The sequence below is a fragment of the Urocampus carinirostris genome, chromosome 12 (genome assembly GCF_059441175.1).
Source record: "Urocampus carinirostris isolate Australia breed hairy pipefish chromosome 12, RoL_Ucar_1.0, whole genome shotgun sequence".
NCBI lineage: Eukaryota > Metazoa > Chordata > Actinopteri > Syngnathiformes > Syngnathidae > Urocampus > Urocampus carinirostris.
In genome coordinates this window covers 6,410,840-6,434,751 of record NC_142360.1, presented here as the reverse complement: position 1 = coordinate 6,434,751, position 23,912 = coordinate 6,410,840, and the positions used below count along the sequence as shown (strand labels likewise).

Sequence of the window (23,912 nt, the reverse complement as noted above, 5' to 3'; positions counted from 1 at the left end):
GGGATGATTTTCTGGCCTGTATTGATGTCTCTCTGCAAGGATAAGTGAGAAGCAGTAATATAAACTAACTGTTTGTGGGTAGTTATCCCGGGGTACCACGTCTAATTGCCTTGTGAACAATGTAGACTATGTAGTAATCGAATGACAATTAGAGTTAATCTAATTAAATTCCAATTCTTATGCAAAAATAAACCAACGATTCCATCTCTTGTTTTTGTTTACAAAGCCCTCGATCTGATTGGTTGTGAACAAACGCTGCGTGTTCATTCTCTCTTGGCGATTGGCTAATATGACAGAAGGCGGGGCTTAGTGTTGCTAAAGCAATAATCTTTTGTCGGGGGCTGCTAACTGGAAAGTCCCCGTCAGTCGAACCAGGATTTCCGGGGGCGACTTTGGGCCTAATTTCGTCTGACCGCCCTTCTCCATGGATTATTAAATCTTTTTTAACGTTTCATTTTTGATTCAAAAGCGAATGTACAAGCAAATTGAGTCGACGTAAGCTAGCTCTTTCTGTAGCTAGCAGCTAGCTTGAGGGATGTTGTGTTGTTAAGCCGAGGAAGCCCTCCCGTCGTCTGGGAGAGGAGGAAAGACGTCATCCGTGTGTGCTAATCGCTTAAAAAACATAATAAAACAGGAATAAAGAAGAGAAGAAAACGAAGAAAAGACAACACAAGTGCTCAAATATTCCCCCAGTTACGTAAGCGATTTGACGTCCAACGACATCGGGCAGGAGTTGGCTAAAGATGGGCAACTGCCTCAAGTCGCCAACTTCAGACGATATGTCGCTGCTCCACGAATCCCAGTCGGACCGGGCCAGCTACGGTGACGGACCCGATCCGGACCTGGAGCCGCCGCCTCCATATCAGGTAAATTTCAAAAGAGAACAAAAAAGGGAGACTCCGTCGATATCCCCCATCCCTTTGTTTCTAATCCTCTGTTATAGACAATCCTCTGCCATTCATGACTAATATAATCACTCGTTTTTTTGCGATTAATGAGGACTAGAATCCCCTGCGATGTGCTAAAGTCCGTGAGGTAGCCCCTTCACGTCATTTTTTTAAAAACTCATATGAGTTTTCAACACATTTCCACACAAAAATAAAGCAATCCAGTACCAATCAAACAAATAAAGTCATCTCATCACTCATTAGTCACAATCAACCCGTTAAATCACCCCATCATTTTGTCACTCGCAATATACATTATCGGTATTTTCCAAACATTTATTGCTGGGCTACCTGGGAGCTTCCAGTCTATTATCTAGTATTTTGAAAGTAGATATGTCTAAGTGGGGCACCATACCATATGCTCTCCCAGTTCCGCTACAGCAATAGTCGAACCAGTATAATGGATTGCAGCTGCTTTGGCGCTGTTCATTTTAAGCTGAAAGAATTGAAATAGAGAGCCACCACACATGACATAAAATTGCTGTCCTGTCCCCTGCTGTCAGCAATAGTCGACTGGGGATAATGAATTGAATAATGAATTTTTATCTATGTGGGCCACAATGACATGCTGCAACTGTAACTGAAAAAAAAGGTGCACTGCTGACCCCTGCTCTCAGCTACAGTCAACCGGGGATAAGCGATCAATGCCAATACAGTGCAGTCTCTTTTTTGGCAGGCCTGAACAGCACGCCTCTTGACGAAAAGGCCTTCTACCGGTCCCCTCTTGCAGCAATATGGAATTGGGGATAAGGGACCGCGGCTTTATGTTCATTTTAGACGATATAAGTAGAATAATAGAGCCACACATAAGACGAATTGGCTGTCTCGGCCCAGTACTCAGATTCAGATCTACTTTATTGTCATTCTAGTACACGTGTATACAGAACGAAATGTCGATACATCTGACCTGCACAGTTTCCTTGAATGTACAGATATAAATAAAATGTTGTATTGAGTTGGAGTATTGAGTACTAATAATATACTAAATAATTATGGCTATGTATAGTATTTTACAGTAGCGCAAATAGTGCAAGAGGAGCAGCTAACCAGATGTGCAAAATGGGCAGTCAGGTAAACAGTAACAACAACACTGTAACAATAACACTGTAAGTACAATAGTGCAGAGAAACAGATGTGCAAGGAGTGGCTAGCTATAAAGAACTGCCAGTAGTGCAAAAAGTCTAACAAAACCAACAGATGTACAGATTAGCAGCAGTTTAGATTTACTATGTGTTTCATTGACCATTTAACAGTCTAATGGCCAGGGGGACAAGACTATTGTGGAACCTGGTGGTCCTGCACCGCACACTGCAGTACCTCTTCCCAGAGGCTAGCAGAATGAACAGTCCATGATGGGGATGAGAGGGGTCCCTGATAATGTTTTTAGCTTGGGATAGGCAGCGCTTCTGGCCAATGTCCTGAATGGAGGGGAGAGAAGTCCCGATGATTTTCTCTGCTGTCCTCGTCACCCTCCTCACACTACCCCAGTCGGAAGCGCTGCAGCCTCCACACCACACAGAGATACAGCTGGTCAGGATACTCTCTATGGTGCCCCTGTAGAATGTGATGAGGGAGGGTGGGGGCAGGTGGGCTCTCCTCATCCTCCGCAGGAAGTACAGGCGCTGACAGGTGATAATGCATCGCGGCCACAGTCATGCATTTCAATTTCAGTGCCCCACAATGGCACGTTTCAGCAGCCTGAACTGAAAAAAGGAATGCGGGATAAAGGAACACGGCCATAACGGTGCAGTTTAATTCTAGCATGGTATAACTGCACACCTCCCGAAAAAAGTGCCCATTCTGCTGATTGGAGCAATACAATGTATTGGGTATTGGATTGCGTTCGCACAGGTGCTGTTCATTTTAGGCGGAAAGAATGGTGAAAAAGAGCCACCAAGCATGACACAAATTTGCTCTGCCAGCCCTTGCTTTCAACAAGAGTCAACAAGGGATAATGGATCGCAGCCACTTTGCAAAACCCTCCACAGGACTGATTCATTTTGTACGCCTCCTGAGAAAAGTGTCTTCTTCGGATCCTCGCTTGCAGCAATACATAATGAGGGAAAATGGAACACAGCTGGACAAAAGCAATTCATTTTAACAGCACATAAAGAGACGCTAGGCCCATCACAAGTCCGCTCTGCAAGTCTTTACGAAGCGCACAAGATTTTGAACTGAACAAAGAGAAATGGTGAGGGATGGACCAATAGCAGAACAGCATCTTTCATGATGTCGACCAATAGCAAAAAGGAATCGGGCTGCACGATTTGGGAAAAATACCTAATTGCGAATTTATCAGACCTAAATTGCAATTTCGATGTGGTTTTCGATCTTAAAAGAAAAATGCATTTCTGTGTTTGTTTTGTTTTTGGGGAGAACTTAATAATAATAATAATAATTTCCTTGTATTGTCATTCTGTGTAACAATGTACACAGAACGAAATGTCGATTGCACCTGACCCGTTGTAGCGAGCCGATGCAGCCGCAGCCAACAGAGGGCGCCGCCGACCACTTTTTAAGTCTTAGGAATGACTCGGCCGGGGCGCGAACCACCGACCTCCCAGTCTCAAAGCGGGCGCCTTACCATCTAGGCTACTGAGCTGGTATAACATAGTGATGATGTCCTTACAAACGGAGAGTATACAACTGTAACAAAATAACTATACAAATTCAACAGAACTGGAGTTGAATAAATAGTCTTTATTGTCATTATACAACAGTACAACAAAATTAGAGGGCTATTCTTTTTAGTGTAACAAAACAATTTAGAGAGAGGCTGGCTACCTACACGCTAGCTTCAGGTAACTCTCGAGGGATATGACCAAGGTCCGGGATGGCCAACCCGCGGCTCTCGAGCCGCATGCGGCTCTTGAACTAGGTTCATGCGGCTCTTTAGGAGCTGTTATAAACTGGTTTAATGCGGCTCTTTCGAAGCTGTAACATGACATGCATCAAGAATGTTTAGCCGGCACTGTAATTTGCCTTCCCTACAGCTAATAATAATAATAATAATATAATAAGCTAGATGGCACTCCGACAATGAATGTCTGTTTGAGTGACGTAAAACGAGCGACGAGAAAATATTTGTTTGACAAAATGTATTGTAGTCAATTTATGTGAAATTACCTCTTGAAATGGCAGGTAAAAAGGCACAGCCAAACTAAAATATGAAGAAGAACACAGGACGTTTTTGCCAGAATGGGAGAGTTTATATTATTTTATTGAACGTAATGGCAAGCTTATCTGCCTTATACGTAACGCGGCATTAGCACATTTCAAAGCTTCAAATCTTCAGCGTCAATTCAGCTCACTCCACCCTAACATCGAACAGGAATTTCCAAAAGGGACTGAACTAAGTAAGAAAAAGTTGTTGACTACGAAAAGCAAGGCAGAAAAACAGTTGCATTTCTTTCAAAAAAATTATGAAACACTCTGAGACCGTAACGCTTGGAACATAGCACGGGCTAAAAAGCTATACAACGATAGGGAATTCATTAAAAATGCGTCATTGACGCCTTTGAAATCTTGGCTCCTGTAGACAACAAACTAAAACAGAGCAAATCAGATGTTCAACTGTATCGCCACAGTATGGAACGAAGAATATCCGATATTAATGCAGCTGTTGAATAACAGTTGCACACTGACCTGCAAACAAACTAACTGCAAGAGCTACGGATGGAGCGCCAGCCATCATCGGATCAATGAACGGGCTTGTGGGGCTGTACAAAGCTGATCAAACATTTCCAGACTTTTGGGATTTCCACTGCATCATCCACAGGGAGCAACTCGTGTCTAAATCACTCAAATTTGACAACGTCATGAAACCTGTGATGGAAATTGTCAACTTCATCTGCACACATGCGCTTAACCGAAGGATATTCAGGAATATCATCGCTGAACTGGACCAAGGGCTTCTAGGTGACCTGCCGCTGCACTGCACTGTGAGGTGGCTGTCAAAAAGCCAGGTACTCTCTCGCTTCTTTGAGCTTTTGGATCCAGTGAAACTGTTCATGGAAGAGAAGGACAAGGACTATCCCAAGCTCTCAGACCTCAAGTTGATAATGGATCTGGAACAGTGCTCACAATGTTAACTGTTGAAAATTATTGATATTATCATGTTGGTGTGGTTATTTTCATCAGATCTAGTCGAGTAGAGATTTGTGTATGCGTGCGTACATGATTAAAAGATGTTTATGTGTATAATGTGGCTTTTTAGTAACAAAGAAAAAAAATAATCAACTCGCCCCCGTCAACAACTATGATGTGGCTCTTTGTAGTAACACAGACGAAAAATTGGCAATAAGTCGCTGAATGGTTGGCCACCCCTGACCAAGGTAGATAGATAGATGGATAGAAAATACAAGAATCAAACATGTAGCGGTTTTCCATGAGTAGTTGCTCCAAGTCGTCCACTTAATTGGTAATGGATCTGGCGTTTGTGACTAGCGACGTTCGGCAGTGGTGGCTTAAGAGTTGTTAGCCTAGCTGTTAGTTTTCCCTTCCGTCGCCGCCTCAGTCAATTCCCGGACTCGATAAAAATCCAGGGAGCACCAGCTCGTGATCAGCTTTTCCTTGCGCTTTTCCTACTTTCCTGGGAGTCCGATTTAATTAATGAATTTAGTTTCAATGTAATGAGCCTCTAAAGCTACGAGCTGTGGAGTTTGTTTCGGTGGCCATTTGTGTAAGCTGTATTTAGCCGATGGGCAGCTTACACCAGCCTATCAAAGTCATGCACAGACGTCGTGTAGACTTTGCCTCGCCTTTATTGGTTAGTGCCATTGAAACCTGCTTCTGATTGGCCGGCGTTGTTAAATCACAAAACATGACAATTCTTGTTGGCCTAACACTCCATACCTCTAATAACAAACTGGAACTAACAATCCTATCGCACTACGTCTCCTCACAATATCGATTACTTTTCGGTTAACTGTGTAGCCCTACATGTAACTACTACAGTCATACGCACAGACACCGATGTTTGAATTTTTTACGTTATTGGGTTTACGAACAAGTCGTAAAGTGGGGGAAATGTTATAACGAACAGTAGTAGTAAATGAAAAAAATTTTTGGGGCTTGTCATTATGGCGTTGTCATATGAAGCATCACCGCCCCCTACTGGTCACATCTAAGAGGATAGCTCTTTTTAGAAAACCGATTTTTTTTTTGGTTCGGCTTACTGAAAAGAGCCGGCTGTTTCCGGTCCCAAACAGCTACTCATTTTTTAATCTTTTTAATGATATATTATCAATAATAATCAAACATTATGCATCAAATTAGTTAGTAATTAGTAATTATTATTATTATTTTTTTTTTTTTTATGTTTTTCAGGGGATCCCTGCAAAACACATAGACTATAATTCAAATTTTCACAGATCTACAAAAATAATTTGTAAAATAGAAAACAATTTTAGCTTTTTACTCATTGAACAACAACACAAAATCCCTGAAAATGCAAAAGAATAAAGTATTACATCTTCAGTGCTATAAATAAATGTTGAAATGCAAAATAATTAACTATATTTTTTTGATCAATTTCGGCACGGATCCTCTGAAAAACATGCATAAGGTATACATTTAAAATAAGTAAAACAAAAGCGAACGATCATCAGTCTCGATGAATAAAACATTGAATGCACTCTGCTTCAGAGCGATCAATATAATCAAAATGAGACCATATTTGGCTCATTCTTCTGATTTTATTCATTCATTACTTTTCTGTTTTGGCTTCTGTACTGAACTCAATTGTTACCCAACACGTATAGAGCCCCTTCCGTGTTTGTAAACAAGTGTGACGTAGCCAAGCTGCACGAGCATTGTTGAAGCAAAATGTCAGAATTCATGTCAGTTTATAGCAGCCCATTGACACGAATAGATTGTAAATCATAGATAGGAACAGCTCAAAATATCACAAAGTATGTTCTAGCAGCAAGATAGCGACTTTATCTTTATCATCAAAGTCAACAACAATAAAACTTTCTTTTGATCGGCACTGGAATTCTTCCTTTTGAAGGTACGGGAATGATTGGCCTTGAAAGTGCTTGAAACATGTTTGAATTTGGCCACAAAAAGGTTGTACGAACCCTGTTCTCAAGAAGCTTAACTAACTAGTTGAAAGCTACATTCATAAAGGACTCTTTCATAGCAGCCTGATCCAACTCCCCCCAATGCCCCTCAGTAGACCACAGTAAGAACAGCCTTTCCCAAGCTGGGAACAGGCTGCACATTTTTGGCGTTCTTGCTCAGTTCAGCATAACATACTTTTTTTTAAAATAGAACAAATGTTGGTTCACATTGAATGCATCTTCATCCTCAAACCTCTTTGGAAATGTTGCTTCTAGAATTAATCTATAAATCATCAGAAGGATACTTGGTTTTGATAATACTTGATGTTTACACAGAAATGCTGGGAATAATAAAACAAATCAGATACTTATGTGATAATTGACATAATCATTTGAAAATGTACACCCCTTGGATATGGCGACCCCACCTTTTGAGGTTTTTACTTTACACTGTGGAATGCAAAGTTTTTTAGTCTCTTTTTACTAGAGGTTAACCGATTATCAGACGGGGTAAGTTTTTGGGACCAATATTTCGGAATTTCCTGTTATAACGGTATCGGCATTTTCAATTATTTGGCGCGCTGAATACTAAGCACAACACAGAGCACCTGTCGAGTGTTTCTCTTCCTCCTCTGCCTTCTGTCTCACTACCCACCCTGCACCTTTTGATTGGATAAGCAACCAGGGGCGGAGCCACTGAAGCAGGAAACTGTCAAGTCAAGTGAAGTCACATTTATTTGTGACGCCCTGTCAGGACCAGAACGGAGACAGGACCCACTTGCGTTGCGCTTCTCACAAGTTTTATTGGAAGAAAGAGAAAGGGGGGCAGCACGGCGGCGCAGTGGTTAGCGCTTGTGCGGCACAGTTCATGTCATGGGAACCTCCTGCGTGGGTTCAAATCCAGCTCCAGACTTCCTGTGCGGAGTTTGTATGTTCTCCCCGTGCTTGCGTGGGATTCCTCCGGGCACTCCGGTTTCCTCCCACATTCCAAAAACATGCATTTCAGGTGAATTGGCCGGTCCAAATTGTCCCTAGGTGTGAACGAGCGAGTGAGAAGTCTGTCCCCGTGTGCCCTGCGATTGGCTGGCAACCAGTTCAGGGTGTCCCCTGCCCACTGCCCGGAGATGGCTGGGATGGGCTCCAGCCCCCCCTGCGACCCTAATGAGGATAAGCGGTACGGCTAATGAGATGAGATGAGAAAGAGAAAGGGTTGCGCCCACAATCCGGTGATTGCTGGACGCGGGAAGCAGGTCGCTCTGACACTCGTATTCCAAACGCGGAAATGGAATTTCCGTGGCGAGTGATGGCAGTGTCGGGGATGGAAAAACGGGTCAGTGGCCGGGACAGAAGAGCAAAAACTTGGTCGGGGTCGTAAGCGGGTCGTAAGCCAGAATCAGACAGAAGACGCGGTAGGGGACAAAAAAGGTTGAAAGCCGGGACGGGAGAGTAGACGTGGTAGGGATCAAAAACTGGTCGAAGCCTGGGACAAGTGGGAGTCGGGGTCGTAAAAGACTTGCCGAGTATTAACTGAAGTTCGCAGAAGGACTGACAAAAGGGGACAGACAGGACTGGGTACAAGTACTGATCGGGAGCCAATCAGAGCCCGCGGCAGTTGGTGCCAAAGGAGCGGGCACAGCTGAGTCGCATCAGGAATCATGACACGCCCTTAATCACAAAATGTCTCAAAGGACTGCAGGTTACAATGACGCCATACCCTGATCTTAAACCAACATGCAGGAAAGGAAAAACTCAAAACCTCAGCATGAGGAAAATAGAAACCATGGGAAAGGGGCCTCACAAGTGGCCCTACTTCGCATTGTCCGCAAAGTTGAGGCTGTCGCGAATATATTTGATATTCGCAAATATTTTTCGCAATTACTCTTTATTTCTCTCCACCCCTTTTGTGACCACCCTTGACTGAATTGTCAAGGAAATTTTGTCAACATGCAGCAACGCACACACAAAAATAGACAACACCCGTGTCTCACTCCCCTTCAAGTGAACGCAAACTCCTATGCGTCTCAGCACTGCACTTCCGATAGAACGAGTGTCACGATCGTAGTCTGTAAAATGTGTTTATTAAGAAATATGAATTTGTGTGATTAAAACAAAAAAGCGATCGTTGTTTAAATACCGAGTTTATTCAGACATTCATGCGAACGTCACCAGCTCTAGAGGCAACCCACAGTAGCTAAACGCTTTAATATTCTTGACCACGACTAGTTGTACACAGGTAGGCTTTATGGAGCGTACTATAGTAGCCTTATTGTAATGTGTGTTTATTGTACGTAGTTGTTAACTTATCGCTGTAACCAGAACACTTTTGTGAATGAGTCAGTGGTTTTATGGGATTTTCACGCGTAAACAAATATTTGAATCGAATTTAAAATCTGACTATCTACTGTTTGCACAGTAAGACACACTTAGAAATTTAGGTAAGATCGGGACTAATAAAATCAAGCCTGACCCAACCTGCGCGTATTAAACCCCGACCCAGTCCGAGACCGACAAAATTAACTTGATTTAAGGGACTTAACCCAAAGAAAACAAACATATTCATTTTTATTTGTGAGGGACGGGCTTCTCTCTCACTGACTTTTTTTTGAAAATTATCCATCTGTCATTTTCTTTTTGTCAGGCTCTAAAGCTCTGGGCTGTGAGAGAGTGGGACTGAATCCACCAAACAAACAATGTAATGAACAATCACGAGTTGATACTCAGTGAGAGAGAACCAGCCCAAACGTAATGATTGACATTCTGGGCCCGACCCGAATTTTGTTTTTGGCTCGGGCTTTAGCGGTTACCTCAAGTGATAAGGGTCCCTTGCGACCATCGACCGTGCAAAAAAACAAAAACATAATGTGTGGTCTGTGCAGCCCTTTGAGACTCCCTGTGATTAAGGGCGTCACAAATAAACATGACTTGACTATTGTGATGTGTGGCTTTGGGAGACTACAGAGGAATATCACACTTATTAGTCATGCGAAAGTAAATGTTAAGTAATGTAAGTTGTGTTGAAATTCTAATTTATTTACTGGAAAAGGTTAAAGAGTACGATCAAAGTTGTATTTGAATTAATAACAAATATTCTTAGTTTCTTTTGGTATTTTACAAAAATGTCATACCCCAATTTTTAAGCTTTTCAGCAAATGAATATTCGTTCCAAACATTAGTTATTGGCCTGCTCATAACACTATTAATACAAATCGGCCCTGAAAAACCCATATTGGTCAATCCTTACTATGCGAAATCATTTATAGGTAGTAATGGTATCAGTGTGTTTGACAATATGTGGTCCTTATTAATTGGCAATTTAACATTCCTTGAATTTCAGATCCTTATTTTTAATTGTCCTTAGAAGGCAACTCAAACTGGATTGAGCAACGATCGCGAGTCCTGTTATCTCTACCTAGTATCAAACTTCCTGCTTGAAAAAAGTCAAACTCTCTCTTTAATTAGATTGTGATTTTTTTGTGGGGCTTGGGGGGATTTCGTAAGTACAGTAGAAACCTGGGATGTGGAAACCCCGCCTTACTACGTTCTCCATTCGGGTCCTGGTGCTATGGAATGGTCTGCCCTCTGAGATTGTATCTGTAACCTCAGTGGAACCGTTTAAATCTAGGCTTAAACCACACTTCTATTCTATAGCATGTGAATAGCCTAAATTCTATGGTGACAATATCTGTGTATTATATGTTATAGCAACATCCGTTGCAGCTTGGTCATGCTGAAAGGGGGATTACCTTATTTGCGGTCCCTTCTCAAGGTTTCTTCATATTCCTCATGTCGAGGTTTTTGAGTTTTTCCTTGCCCTCATGTAGGTTTTAGATCAGGGGATAGTGTAATAATAGCCTGTAGTTTGCAAAACTCTATGGGCCTTTGAGATTTCTTGTGCTTAGAGCCTTTACAAAAAACATGGCTACCTTTTCACTTTACGATGTGTAATAAGATGCTTTTTTTTGGCTCTTCTTTACAACATTTTCCCCACTATATGACATCATCAACTAATTATTTTTCGTGCCTGGAAAAGTATCAAATTCAGACTTTGTGCTTTTTGTGCATATGTAGAATTACATCTCTATAATGTATGTTCTGCTTATGGTCAACGTCATATTACATGCTTGTCTGCCATTGCATTTCACTCTACAGCATCCTGAAAATGCTGATATGCTATTGGTTAAACTATCTTCTACAATATTCGTGCTTCGTAAAGAATTAGCAAGTCGGCAATACAATTTTTTTTCGGACTGCATTTATCTGATATGGGTCCCCAGGCTTGCTAATGGGAGAAGACTTGAAAACCATGGAAACGAAGCCTGGAATTGATTATAAAGAAATATGTGTCTGTCTGTCCATTTTGTGACTAATTGATCAAAAATAAATTGTCATTCATTTATTCGGCCGACCACTTTCGTTCCTTCCAATTTTCTAAACGGGATCAATCTGTGCTCCCTGTCAAGCCTGAGTTATGTAACGACCAAGCTGACGCACCATATTTGAGGAAAGGGAGAGAGGCCTCGGATAACAATGAGACTGCTGACCACATGCACGCTCCAAACTATTACAGCAATTTGCCTCCCAGGGTTTTTTTAATGTCTCTTTTTGGGTCTGCCAGCCAGCTATGCTTACTCACTACTGCAATGCACATGGTAGATTGCCACTTGATAAGATAAGATGGGTAATATCACTGAATGCTTAGAAGAGACATAAGGTGTCTGAAAATGTATTCACATTTTGGCAGCATCATACAAGTGCTTGAAATCCGCCCACACGCCAGCTCTGGTGACTTGTCATTATGTCGTCATGTGAAATATCACCGCCCCCAACTGTTTGCACCAGAGAGGACAGCTTTATTTAGAATACCGACTCTTTTGGCTCAGCTCACTGAAAAGAGCAGGCTCTTTCGGTTCTCAAACGGCTCCTCGGATTTTGTGTTGTTTTAATAATATATTAGAATAGAATAGAATAGAATATACATTTATTGTCATTGTTACAAAATGGGTTAACATACTGTGACAACGAAATTGGGCTTAATATCACCGCTGATCCTCAGTAGGGTCGCGGGGGTGCCGGAGCCCATCCCAGCTATCTTCGGGCAGTGGCCAGGGGACACCCTGAACCGGTTGCCAGCCAGTTGCAGGGCAATTATATTATCAATAATAGTACAATATTATGCACCAAATTATGTAGTAATTGGTAATTTCATAGGCCGCAGTCCGATGATCAACTTTGTAGTCGTTTTGCCAGACCTTCGGCCGCATGTTTTTGAACTCGGTGAAGAGAGGGGCAAAGCTGTCAACTGATCACCACCTGGTGGTATGTTTGTTCCGATGGTAGGGGAAGATGCCAGTCCCACCTGGTTGCCCTAAGCATGTTTTAAGGGTCTGTTGCGAATCTTCTAGCAGAATCTCTTGGGAGAAAGAGTTCCAATTTAAACCTACGACAAATTTTTGCCCAAGTCGCAAGGTAAGCACGGGACATTGAGTCTGAGTGGACCATGTAGCGGCAACCCTCAGACCCGTTGGTGGTCACTGGCGGAAAGGTGCGCCGTCAAGGTGAAGAAGGAGTTTTGTCAAGCCCTCCTGGCCTATGGGACTCTGGAAGCAGCTGGCAGCTATCGGCTGGCCAATCAGTATGCGGCTTTGGCAGTCGCCGAGGCAAGAACTCATGAGAGGGAACAGGAGGAGTTTGGCGAGGCCATGGAAGGCGACTTCAGAACGGTTTCGAAGACATTCTCGTCCACCATCCGTAGTCTTACAGAGGGGAAGCGGTGTGCCATCAACACTGTGTAGAGTGTAGATAGGGTGCCGCTGACTTTAACCTGGGACATTGTGAAGCGGTGGGCAGAATACTTCGATGACCTCCTCAATCCCACTAACACTTTTCACACTGAAGAAGAGCCTGGTGACCCTGAGGTTGGCTCTCATATCTCTGGGGTTAAAGTCAATGAGGTGGTTCAAAAGTTCCTCTGTGGCAAGCCCCCGGGCGTGGATGAGATCCGCCCGGAATTCATTAAGGCTCTGGAAACAATAAAATAAAAATATTAACTCTTCAGAGCTATGAATACATAAAAAATTGCAAAAAAATAACTATTTACAATTCTATGTTAAACAATATGATTGAAAAACATGCAGACAAATTAAATTGAAATAAGTAAAACTAAAAGCAAAAGAACAGCAGTCCTTATCCCACACTTAAAATCACATACTTTTTCTGGAATATGTCAATATCAGGGATGTGATTTTTCCGACTATAGTCGGAATTCCGACTTTTTCACTTGCGTAGCAAACAAATCCGACTGTCTCACTCTTTCCTTTATTGCTCTGGCGCACCCTGGTGGCCGTTAGAAAAATTGCATAAATTGGCCACATCGTTGCACAAGCTGCAGGGTCTGAACTCCCATTGAACTGACCTTGCAGTATTTACAAAAAAAATCAGGTATGTGGGCAAATTATTTTGTTATTTAAATCTTCTAAAGATGTTAAATTATTAATTCAAGCATGGTTTTGGACAAGTAAATTGCTTAAAACCCAGGAGCTTTGGGGGGGCATCGCCCCCCAGTGCCCTCCCACTGGGCTCTGCCCTGGGCCCCCGAAACCCCGGCTAGGTTTCAGACTTTTTCTCCTCACCTCAATCACATCCCTGCAATATTATTTTCTCATTCTCTTCCTGCAGGAGCAGATCCACATTCCCATCTATCACCCGACTCCCAGCCAGGCCCGACTGGCCACCCAGTTGACTGAAGAGGAGCAAGTGCGCATCGCTCAGCGTATCGGACTCATCCAGCACCTACCAAGGGGCGTTTTTGACCCCGGCCAAGACGGCTCAGAGAAGAAGATTCGAGAGTAAGTTGTGAAACAGGCAAATTTTGCGTCTCCGACTTCTGGTCCAGACTGGCAATGAATTTTTTTTTTTTTAAACCAGCCATTATATTTTATCATGCCCTTTTCAAGCCTCAGTCTGTATTTTATTTTATTTGTAAAAAAGACTTAAACAAAACACTACTGATTCAAATAAAAAATCAAAAACACCCGTATTCTCATTCACATATTTTTGGTAAGGTTAAAGAAATTATTAATAATATTACACAACCTAAAAGAAGCTGACATGTTTGGCCGCCATCTTTTTACTACGTTAGCCCAAATGACCATTTTGAAAAGTAACTTGTCCCAATAGGGCTTTTAGCACTCAACGGCCACTTGTCGCACACACCTGAGCCCTGACAATCGATTAAGGCAGCTTTTACTTTTTACCACTGTTTCCCTCTCTAGCCACTCAGGTTAGCAACTTGGCGGCCGGCTATGGCTCGCTGCTGTTGTCATTGTTAGCTGCTCCTACTTTGTCCTTCAATGTCACTCAACTTTCACTACTGGTCGTGATAGCACGCGTCACTAAGAGCCCTAATTCAGGATTCTTCTGTTAATTTTTTTTTACACAGTTTCTTTCATTAGCCACTCGTGTTAGCCACTTAGTTGCAGTTTATGGCTCGTCGCCATTAATAGATGTTCTGTGAAAATAAAGCTTGCATGTGATGGTTGGGGGAGTCCCTTGTTTCAGGCATCTTCCACTTGTTTTCACTGTTTCTATACTTGGCTGGGGGCTTTGGCTGTCCTTTAGCCAATGTTCTTATTGTTAGCTGCTCCGTCTACCGTATTTTCCGCACTATAAGGCGCACATAAAATCTGATTTTTTTTTTAAAAAGCTGACTATGCGCCCTATAATCCGGTGCGCCTTATATATGAATCAATATTGAATTGCAAGGTCTCGCAACTAAGAGAAGCAGCCACCGACTCCATTTTTCGCGTAGAAGAAAAAGTGCGCTGTGAATACTGGGAAATATTAAACAATGATTCTCTTTTATTTGTGTGTTTGTATAAAGACCCTGAAATGGCTCCTATTAAGAGACTCGCTTACAACGCAGAGTTTAAACTCAAGGCGATCAGTCACGCAGTAGAACACGGAAATAGAGCAGCAGCAAGAGAGTTTAACATTAATGAATCAATGTTGCGGAAGTGGAAGAAGCATGAGTATGAGCTGCTTACATTTTACATTTTACATTTATTATGTTATTGCTTTATTGTTATTGTTTTGCACTTGTTATTGTTTTTGCACATTACGAGTGTCACTATATTGCGATTGCACTTACGTTTAATTTACCATAACAGTATCAGACGTTTTTTTGCGTGTTGACTAAATGGAGGAAAAGTAAAATGTCATGCCTTGCTGTTGTTCAAAGAGGTTAAAGATGTGTCACAAAAATGCTTTACCTCAGAGAAAATAATAAAACCGCTGTTTATTCATTTTGGGAGTGAATGGAGTTGTGGAAAGCTTGTTTGTTATCTATTAATAAAGTTTGACTGACCTATCTGACTGTTTTGTTGACATTCCCTTTAGCGCGGCACCATCTAACGGTTGCATAACGTAACTACATCCTCTACTGTAGCCAAGTCACATTTATTTATATGGCCCTTAATCACGAAAATGTCTCGAAGGACTGCACAGGATTACAATTACAAAATTGCACAATTACCTGATCTTAAACCAGCATGCACTTATAGTGCCTTATAATGCGGTGCGCCTTATGTATGGAAAAAGTTTTAAAATATATCATTCATTGAAGGTGCGCCTTATAACACGGTGCGCCTTATAGTGCGGAAAATACAGTAAATAAAGCTTGCTTCGTCAGACATCCGGCCCTATCCACCGTTAACTATTTTCCCCACCGTATCTTTCTCTAGCCTCTCCTGGTAGCTGCTTGGCTCGTGGGTCTGGCTCACAGCTAGTGGCAATTGTTCTTGTTAGATGGTCCTTATTTTTCTTTCAGTCTCACTTCTTACAGCTCGCAATGCAAGCCAACAGCACTTTCCCCACTGTTTTGTTCTCTTGCTAGTCATTTTAGCCTTTAGTCACAGGCTATGGCTCCCTGCTATTGCTATTTTTAGTTGGTCTATGTAAATATACCTTGTATGTGATGGGCGCGAAGTCCCTTGATTCAGGCATATTCTACTTTTTTTAACCAGAGTTTCCTTCTCTAGCCACATAGGTTAGCCACTTGCCTGCAGGCTGTGGCTCGTTGTGGCTGCAATTTTTATTGTTAGCTGCTCCTGCTTCGTCCTTCAGTGTTAATTGCTTTCCACAGCTGGTCATGGAAGATAACGTCACTGAGTTCTGTGATTTACGGTCCCGATGCTTGACGAATTCAATCTATTCCTGATATTTTTAGTAGTATCTGCTGATAGTTGCTAAATTGAGCCGTATACAGTCTCTTACCAACTCCAGATTTTCTTTCAATTCCACTGTTCCGAGTGTATTGAGCTCGTTCTGTCTTTTATTTTAGCTTGCTGGGATTAGTACAGTTTCACATGTCCTGCTGCTGGATTTAATTCCTCCTTGCTAATGCCCAAAAAATATGGAAGTAGTCTTCCCAGTATTGCAAAGGGCTATCCGTAGGGTGTCTTTTTCAAATGCTTCAGCTTTGCTGTAACCTACAAAGACCTAGTGGCAAATTATTTTACACTGTCACTTAAATATTTCTTTAACTGATTGAAGCATGTTATAGGCTATTTTTAATTGTTGCCCAATTCAAATCAACTGTGAAATGTTTGCATTTGTGTCCTCAGGTGCGTCATCTGCATGATGGACTTTGTGTACGGGGACCCTATCCGGTTCCTGCCCTGCATGCACATCTATCACATGGACTGTATCGATGACTGGCTCATGAGGTCCTTCACCTGCCCGTCTTGCATGGAGCCGGTGGACGCCGCTTTGCTTTCCTCTTACGAGACCAACTGACACAAACTGGCTCTCACATTCCTTCCTGCACACAAACACAAGCTGGAGGACACATCCAGGATTAATAAAGATGAAGAATTCCCGAGTGGGCCTGCTGGTCAGGATATTGAATGAGTAAACCAGGAAGCAGAGAAAGCAAAGAGTAATGTCACTAAGAAGCTTGTGTTATTACACTACTCACAAAAAAAGGGGAAGCTCAAATAAGGTTCACCTGAATTGCATTTTTAGTTTGCCATCCCAAAATTTTTGGGAGTAGTGTTTATTTGTCTACCAAGCTGTTTTTCCTTAGATTGCGAAAAGGACGTTGGAAAGCGATCACTGAAAACTCCCTTAAAGCCACCGGGTCTGAGCTGCCAGACGCCAAATTGGGGATTAGAATTTACGACAGATCTGGTGAGAAATGTCACCTCAATGGGTGTTTTGTCACTGGCTTTGTTTGTTTCTCCCACAGGGAAAAAGGAAAATGTTACGTGTCAGTCAAGGTTAATACGTCAAAGGAATTAACGTAGGTGCGTTTTCCTCTCTGTTGAGACAATTCTGAGGAGGATCAGCAATTTCTCTTCTGACCTCTTCAAATTAAGTTACACAGTAGACCCCCAGGAATGAACCGGGGTCACAAAGAGAAATTGCTGTATAGTGTGGGACAAAAACGTATGGTAATTAGCTAATACGCTACCCCAGATAAAAACGTGAAAATAACCCTTTAGTATATAGCAGGTACCGTATTTTCCGCACAGTAGGGCGCACCGGGTTATAGGGCGCACCCCCAAAAAATAGCTTTTGGTCCTATATCTTCCATACGTAAGGCGCACCGGATTATAAGGCGCTACAATGGGAACGTGGACAAAACAGTCAGATAGTTCAGTCCAACTTATTACCCCCTTAACATTCCGAAAGCTTGCAAAGAAGCAAATACGTGTCGTAGACACGTGCGGATGCGGTGTCCGTACGATGTCACTCAAATGCATCGTTCCAAATATCATTCGGGAGGTTAAAGTCTTGGGATTCAAGAAATGCCAACTATTCCTTAGTTTCTATTTTCTTTTTCGCTCGCAACTTTACTGTGCTTATGACAATAAACACTTGGAATTTAGTTTTTTTTTAAAAAAAAGACCCATCACAGAGACATCGATATCACTCTGAAACAAGATACTGGGAAAATATAATAATTATGTGCAACCATGGTCCTCTTATATCCGTGAGTGTAGTAAATCCAGGAGAGTAAAATATTTACAAATACAGAATGTTAAAACATGTTTCCTCTATGCCGTAGTTCTACCCAACATGCTATTCACATTCATCTTTTTCGGCCAATTGCAGGCTTTGTTTTGTCCCTTTAGCCTATGCAAGCCTGTAAATGATGAAAAGGATTCGCCCCCTTTACCTCCGAATAACTTAAGCCAATAGTGATCGATTGAACTGATGATTGACACATCTTTTTCGGCCAATTGCAGGCTTTGTTTTGCCCCTTTAGCCTATGGGAGCCTGTAAATGATAAAAAGGATCCGCCCCCTTTACCTCCGAATAACTTTAGCCAATAGTGATCGATTTAACTGATGATTGACACATCTTTTTTGGCCAATTGCAGGGTTTGTTTTGCCCCTTTAGCCTATGCGAGTCTGTAAATGATAAAAAGGATCCGCCCCTTTACCTCCGAATAACTTTAGCCAATAGTGATCGATTCAAATGATGATTGACACATTGGTTAGCCAATGAAACGCCGGTATATAAATCCCAGCATACACCGCGGACTACTTCGCGTTCGGGGGGAAATCTAGTCAGTGGCTGCTTGCATTATTTGCAAGACTTTGCGACTTAATATTGATCCATATATAAGGCGCACTGTATTATAAGGCGCATGGTCAGCTTTTGAAAAAAATTAAGACTTTTAGGTGCGCCTTATAGTGGGGAAAATACGGTACATTTTATTTGTAATGTTCTTGTATATGATAAAATAACATGATAAATAGTGCACTGGAAAGAAGCACCAACCTCAACCTAGTTCAACGCATTCCAACCAGTTCTTCAGGGACAGGAGAAACCATCATTTTCTAAGAAGAGCCTCTTGTAGACAGCACCAGCATGGCAAATGAGGGTAGACCTGAGAAGAAAATTACCTTTTCCCCAGGTAGTCCGAACTCTTCTCCAGACATGGTTATTTGGTCAGAAGAGGCTCAAAAGACCCTGCTGATGAACTGTACCGCGAGAAGATGGATGCAGCAAAGCCCATGAAAGGAAAGCCACCAGGTATAATGAACTGGTTCAACAGTGGAGAGACTGGGATGGCAGGCCAGGCTATTCCCAGTTGAGGTCTGGTGCAGGGGCTTCCCAGCGCAGTCTGTATGGGACACATTGACAGCTCTGGGAATAAGTGAAAGGGAGTGGAAGGCAGCTATTTGTAGGGTAGGGGAAGCCGCAGAGAGAGCCTCTTGCTGCCTCTAAAATAGGAGGGAGGAGCTTAGCTGGGGACCAGGAGAAGATAGACAATCAGTGCTGGCCTGCCAACTCGAGGGTGCTGTGGTTCAGGGTCAAAACGCCCAGTGACAGTTGGACACCACATGATTACATCTTTTCCTTGTTAAAGGCTACACACTCTTTTTGAGCGATTGGAAAAATAGCATTGATTGACAGTGTATGTAATTGTACACGCAAAGGAAAAAATACATTTGGTGTGACGTGACTTCAGTTGGTATATTGGAGTAGCAGGTGGATGCAAAGGGGGTAGGAGACAGTGGATAAAAAGTAAAACTGATTTTAACTTATGTTTGCAAGAATTGTCATGCTTTAATTGCCTTCTTATTTTTAATAAGGAAGTCACATTGTGGGAGCAAAAACAACTAATATCATTTTGGCATCTACATGAAGCCATTAGTCAAACATTGACCAGTAGCAGACAGACATCTTAGAGATGTATGAGGCTTACGACTTGTACAGTCTTACGCAGGAACTCAACAAAGTTTTCGGGCACATTGAATTATTTTTTGTTGATGTTTTATAGCGGGGAAAATGCCTTAAAGCATCTTTTTCCATAACATTAAGTGAAAATGTTGTTACGCACGGACACCATATCCCGCGGGTCTACTGTACAAGCTTTTATTACTTGCTATAATTCAAGTGCAACAGCTAATCAATTACAACAATAAAACTTTTTGCTTTTGAGATACTTAAAATTCTTGGAATTTCAGCTTCCAGGCAAGTCAAGTCACATTTAGAGTTACAATGACACCATCCCTTGATCTTAAACCAACATGCGGGCAAGGAAAACCTCAAAACCTGAGAAAAATAAAAAACTTTGAGAAGGGGCCAAACAAGTGGTAATCTCCATTCCAGGATGACCAGGCTGCAATAAATAATAATAATAATAATAATAATAATAATTTCCTTGTATTGTCATTCTGTGTAACAATGTACACAGAACGAAATGTCGATTGCACCTGACCCGTTGTAGCGAGCCGATGCAGCCGCAGCCAACAGAGGGCGCCGCCGACCACTTTTTAAGTCTTAGGAATGACTCGGCCGGGGCGCGAACCCGAACCTCCCAAATGCTGCATTGGGTAACAATACACAAAACGTAGTCAACATCAATAAAAAACATATAACATTGTTGAAAAAGTCCAGCAATGACGCAACTTCCCATCTAATCCGGCTGATCCAGATGATGACATGCTTCAGGTCCAGATGCTGGTCCGCTACCTCATCCTGATTCCTGATACATCCATCTCGCTCATTTCCCCACCAACTTGGCAGACGGAAAGAACAGGAAAAGAAAAGTATAAGGTCGGCATCAATCATTAACTATAGAATAGAAGTGGTTCTTAAGTCTACATTTGTAAAACTTCCACTGAGGTTGCAGATCTTATCTCCGGAGGCAGAGCATTCTACAGCCCGGATAGAGAAAGGTCTCGAGCCTGCAGGTTTCTTCTTGGCTCGTGGAATCACGGTATTAAATATCCACCCCTTTTTTATTGTCTTCATCAATAGAAGACAAATTAATCTATGAACTATCATACATATTATGGATTATGAGATGGCTCGATACTTTTCTGGTCCGGGAAAAAAAACAGAAAAAAAAGCCTCAAATTGTTTTTGTCCCTTTGTCACTGAATATTTATTTGAGAAGGCACAGTTGTGAGTGGATTTTTGTTTGAACAAAAACAAAAAAAACTGTTTGGGTTGTGAGTGTTCAATGTATGTGCAAGGATCTTTGTTAGATATTCCCTCGTATGTGAGCATATATGTGAATATGCAGAGAGCTGCAGCAGGTGAATAAATAGACAATGCAAAAAAATCTGTGACTGTAATAATTGACCACTAGTTTGCGATAGTATTTAAAGTGACAGTGTGTAATGATCAGTGTTGGGAATAACGCCGTTATAAATAATGCTGTTACGTCACAGCGTTATTTTTTTCAGTAACGGATTAATCCAACTCATTATTTTTTTCTGTTGTTACAACGCTGCTACCGTTACTGAGAGTCAAAAGGGGTGTGTTACTTTGGCTGCAGCGAGCCGGTGCTTGCTGGACGCGGGAAGCAAGCCGCTTACGGAATGAGAGCGTTCTCAATACGGAAGTGGATCTTCCGGAGCGGGAGATAGTAGCGTAGTTAGACGGAAAAATACGTCGTTAGCCGAAACGGGAGATCAGAACGTGGTCGGGGTCAAAAAATGGGTCGTTAGCCAGGAAGGAAGATCAAAACGAGGTCGTGGACAAAAAACAGGTCATAGCAGGAGACAAACGGAAAAATCAGGAACGGAAGAGTGGAAAACGGGTGACAAACCGGGACCGACGGGAGTCCGCGTTAAAAATGCTTGCCTTGTGAAAACAGGTTCGCTGACAGACTGACCAAGGGCAAGTTAAAGCACTGAGCTTACATAGGCGGGGGAACCATTCAGGTAACCAGCAGCAGCTGGTGCCAAACGCGGGCACAGGTGAGTGTAATGAGTAATCATGATATTTTTTTTTTTCTGATTTCCCCGGTTTTAAGTAGTTCCGTGCATAATACCGGTATTTGGTAATGTAGGGATTAAATGACAGCACGGTGGCGCAGTGGTTGGCGCAGTGGTTGGCGCAGTGGTTGGCGCGTATGCGGCACAGTTCTGAGGTCATGGGTTTAAATCCAGCTACCGGACTTCCTGTGCGGAGTTTGTATGTTCTCCCTGTGCTTGCGTGGGTTTCCTCTGGGCACTCCGGTTTCCTCCCACATTCCAAAAACATGCATTTCAGGTGAATTGGCTGGTCCAGATTGTCCCTAGGTGTGAATGAGCAAGTGAGTTGTCTGTCACTGTGTGCCCTGCGATTAGCTGGCAACCAGTTCAGGGTGTCCCCTGCCCATAGCTGGGATGGGCTCCAGCACCCCCGCGACCCTACTGAGGATACGCGGTACAGATAATGGATGGATGGATGAATGGGATTAAATGAACAAAAATAACCTTAAGAGCCGTTAAGTAACCAAAAAACAGGGTTCTTTTTAGTAGGCCAAAAAGCCGGTTCTCTAAAAATTGTCTGAATTCCCATCCCTTCAAGTAAATCCGTGTTTTGTATATTGCTCCAAATATTTCAAATTCTTTAACAGACAACAACTTATTTTTAAAGTAACAGAAACAGTTACTTTACCAGGTATCTAGTTACTTTTACTATAGAGTATTTCAGTTACTTACTCAGTGACTTTTCGAAAGAAGCCTTGAGTAACTAATGACTTTTTTTTTCAGTAACATGTCCACCTAGAGGTCGTATATTCGAAATGAGCTAGCCGCGTGTGCATTCAAAGATGACACTACAGAAACCCAAAAGGTACCACTTCTGAAGCTTAATTTCAAATTATTTCAGAGATAAATTTAAGCGTCTGAAAAAAGAGCTAATAGCTGGAATTTGTCAGATTTGTAGAAAATGGCTAACTTTAGCAGCCACCAGAAGACCCTACTTAAGAGGCCAGTGAAAGCTTGCAATAGCAAACGTGGGGACCCTAAATCACGGAACTCAGCAAAGTTAAGCTGTGTAAGACGACTGATATTGAAGGATGAAGCAGGAGCAGCTGACAAAAACAACATTGTGTAGCCTGCAAAAAGGTGCCTAAGTTGACTGTCTCGAGAAGGAAAAAGTGAAGGATGACTCTGTGACTTGCAGGGCTCAGCTGTTAAATGTAAGTGGACCGGGGAGAGCTAGCTTTGCAAAATGGTTATTTAGGCTTCCGTTATAGTAATATAGTACCCAAAGATGTCAGCTTCTTCAATATAATCACACATTTCTAGCCCTGTGAGTCCGTAAACGTCGTGTCCGTAAGTTTAAAATACATACATACGTATTCTACCTGCTGACACCATCCTCTGGCTGAAATGATCATTGCAGCCTGTCAACCTGCTTCTGTGGTGCGTCCACTTATGTGTCTCTTTTAGACACTCGAATAAACTTCTTTTCTTCTTTTGGGGGGGTTTGGGTTGGCATTTGGACTGTAATTGAAACAGTCTTTTTCCTACTTTCACCATTTTCATCCTAGAATAAACAAAACATCGACGAATCACTCTACTCGACACCTGCCAACCCCGCCACCTTTTCTTTAAGCCGAATGCGCTCGGTGACCTCACAGCCGATGATAAACGTAAAACAGATAGGCGAGGTGGGAAAAAAGCCTCTTTAAACTCAGTTGAGCATTGTTAACACATACATTATAGAGAAAATGTTCATTTCTAAAACTCTTTAAAAACAAAAGGATAACATTTATTCCATATAAAATTAGTGACATTTTATAGACAACGATGATTACTGATGATTATGATAATAACTACATTTATTATCACCTCTATTTGTCAGTACTTTCAGATACAATAATTAAATTATTATAATAGTAATTATTTAATATATATTTAAGTATACTAAAAAAGCGCTCTAACAGTTTCTTTTTTTACGTCATTAGAATGAGATACATGAGCACCTTCTAGTGGTTTACAAATTAAATATCATAATTTGCAGTGGCTTTTAAAAAACGTAGTACAGTACTTTCGTTAAGGTTTAGTTGTGCTAGACTTAAATATTTATTATTTCTACTATTTAATAATAATTTAATCCATGTATCAATTCACCTATGTTTTGGAGATGAACTCAATTTTCAAGAATA

The 23,912-nt window shown here is 41.9% G+C and overlaps 2 protein-coding genes and 1 long non-coding RNA gene across 3 annotated transcripts in view; 2 read left to right on the top strand and 1 right to left on the bottom strand.

Annotated features, from left to right (window-relative positions):
* Positions 1-320: 320 nt before the first annotated feature.
* Positions 321-19,960, top strand: rnf11b (ring finger protein 11b). Its single transcript, XM_088348812.1, has 3 exons — positions 321-866; positions 13,685-13,854; positions 16,630-19,960. The coding sequence occupies exons 1-3, from the start codon at positions 744-746 to the stop codon at positions 16,799-16,801; spliced, it is 465 nt and encodes a 154-aa protein (XP_088204938.1). The 5' UTR covers positions 321-743; the 3' UTR covers positions 16,802-19,960.
* Positions 18,247-23,381, bottom strand: LOC148354749 (uncharacterized). Its single transcript, XR_015852168.1, has 2 exons — positions 23,109-23,381; positions 18,247-20,540 (listed from the first exon to the last, which is right to left on the bottom strand). It is a non-coding gene; the product is annotated as an uncharacterized LOC148354749 (long non-coding RNA).
* faf1 (Fas (TNFRSF6) associated factor 1) overlaps positions 22,764-23,912 on the top strand; it is a 118,052-nt gene continuing 116,903 nt past the window's right edge. The window contains exon 1 of the mRNA XM_088348810.1: positions 22,764-22,940. The gene's annotated coding sequence lies outside the window, so the exon portion shown is untranslated. The remainder of the gene's footprint in view (positions 22,941-23,912) is intronic.

Excerpts from the sequence above, each read along its gene's own strand:
- rnf11b (XM_088348812.1), top strand. The coding sequence starts at position 744 with ATGGGCAACTGCCTCAAGTCGCCAACTTCAGACGATATGTCGCTGCTC. Across the intron at positions 867-13,684 it reads AGCCGCCGCCTCCATATCAG|GAGCAGATCCACATTCCCAT; the intron begins GTAAATTTCAAA and ends CTCTTCCTGCAG. Across the intron at positions 13,855-16,629 it reads TCAGAGAAGAAGATTCGAGA|GTGCGTCATCTGCATGATGG; the intron begins GTAAGTTGTGAA and ends TTGTGTCCTCAG.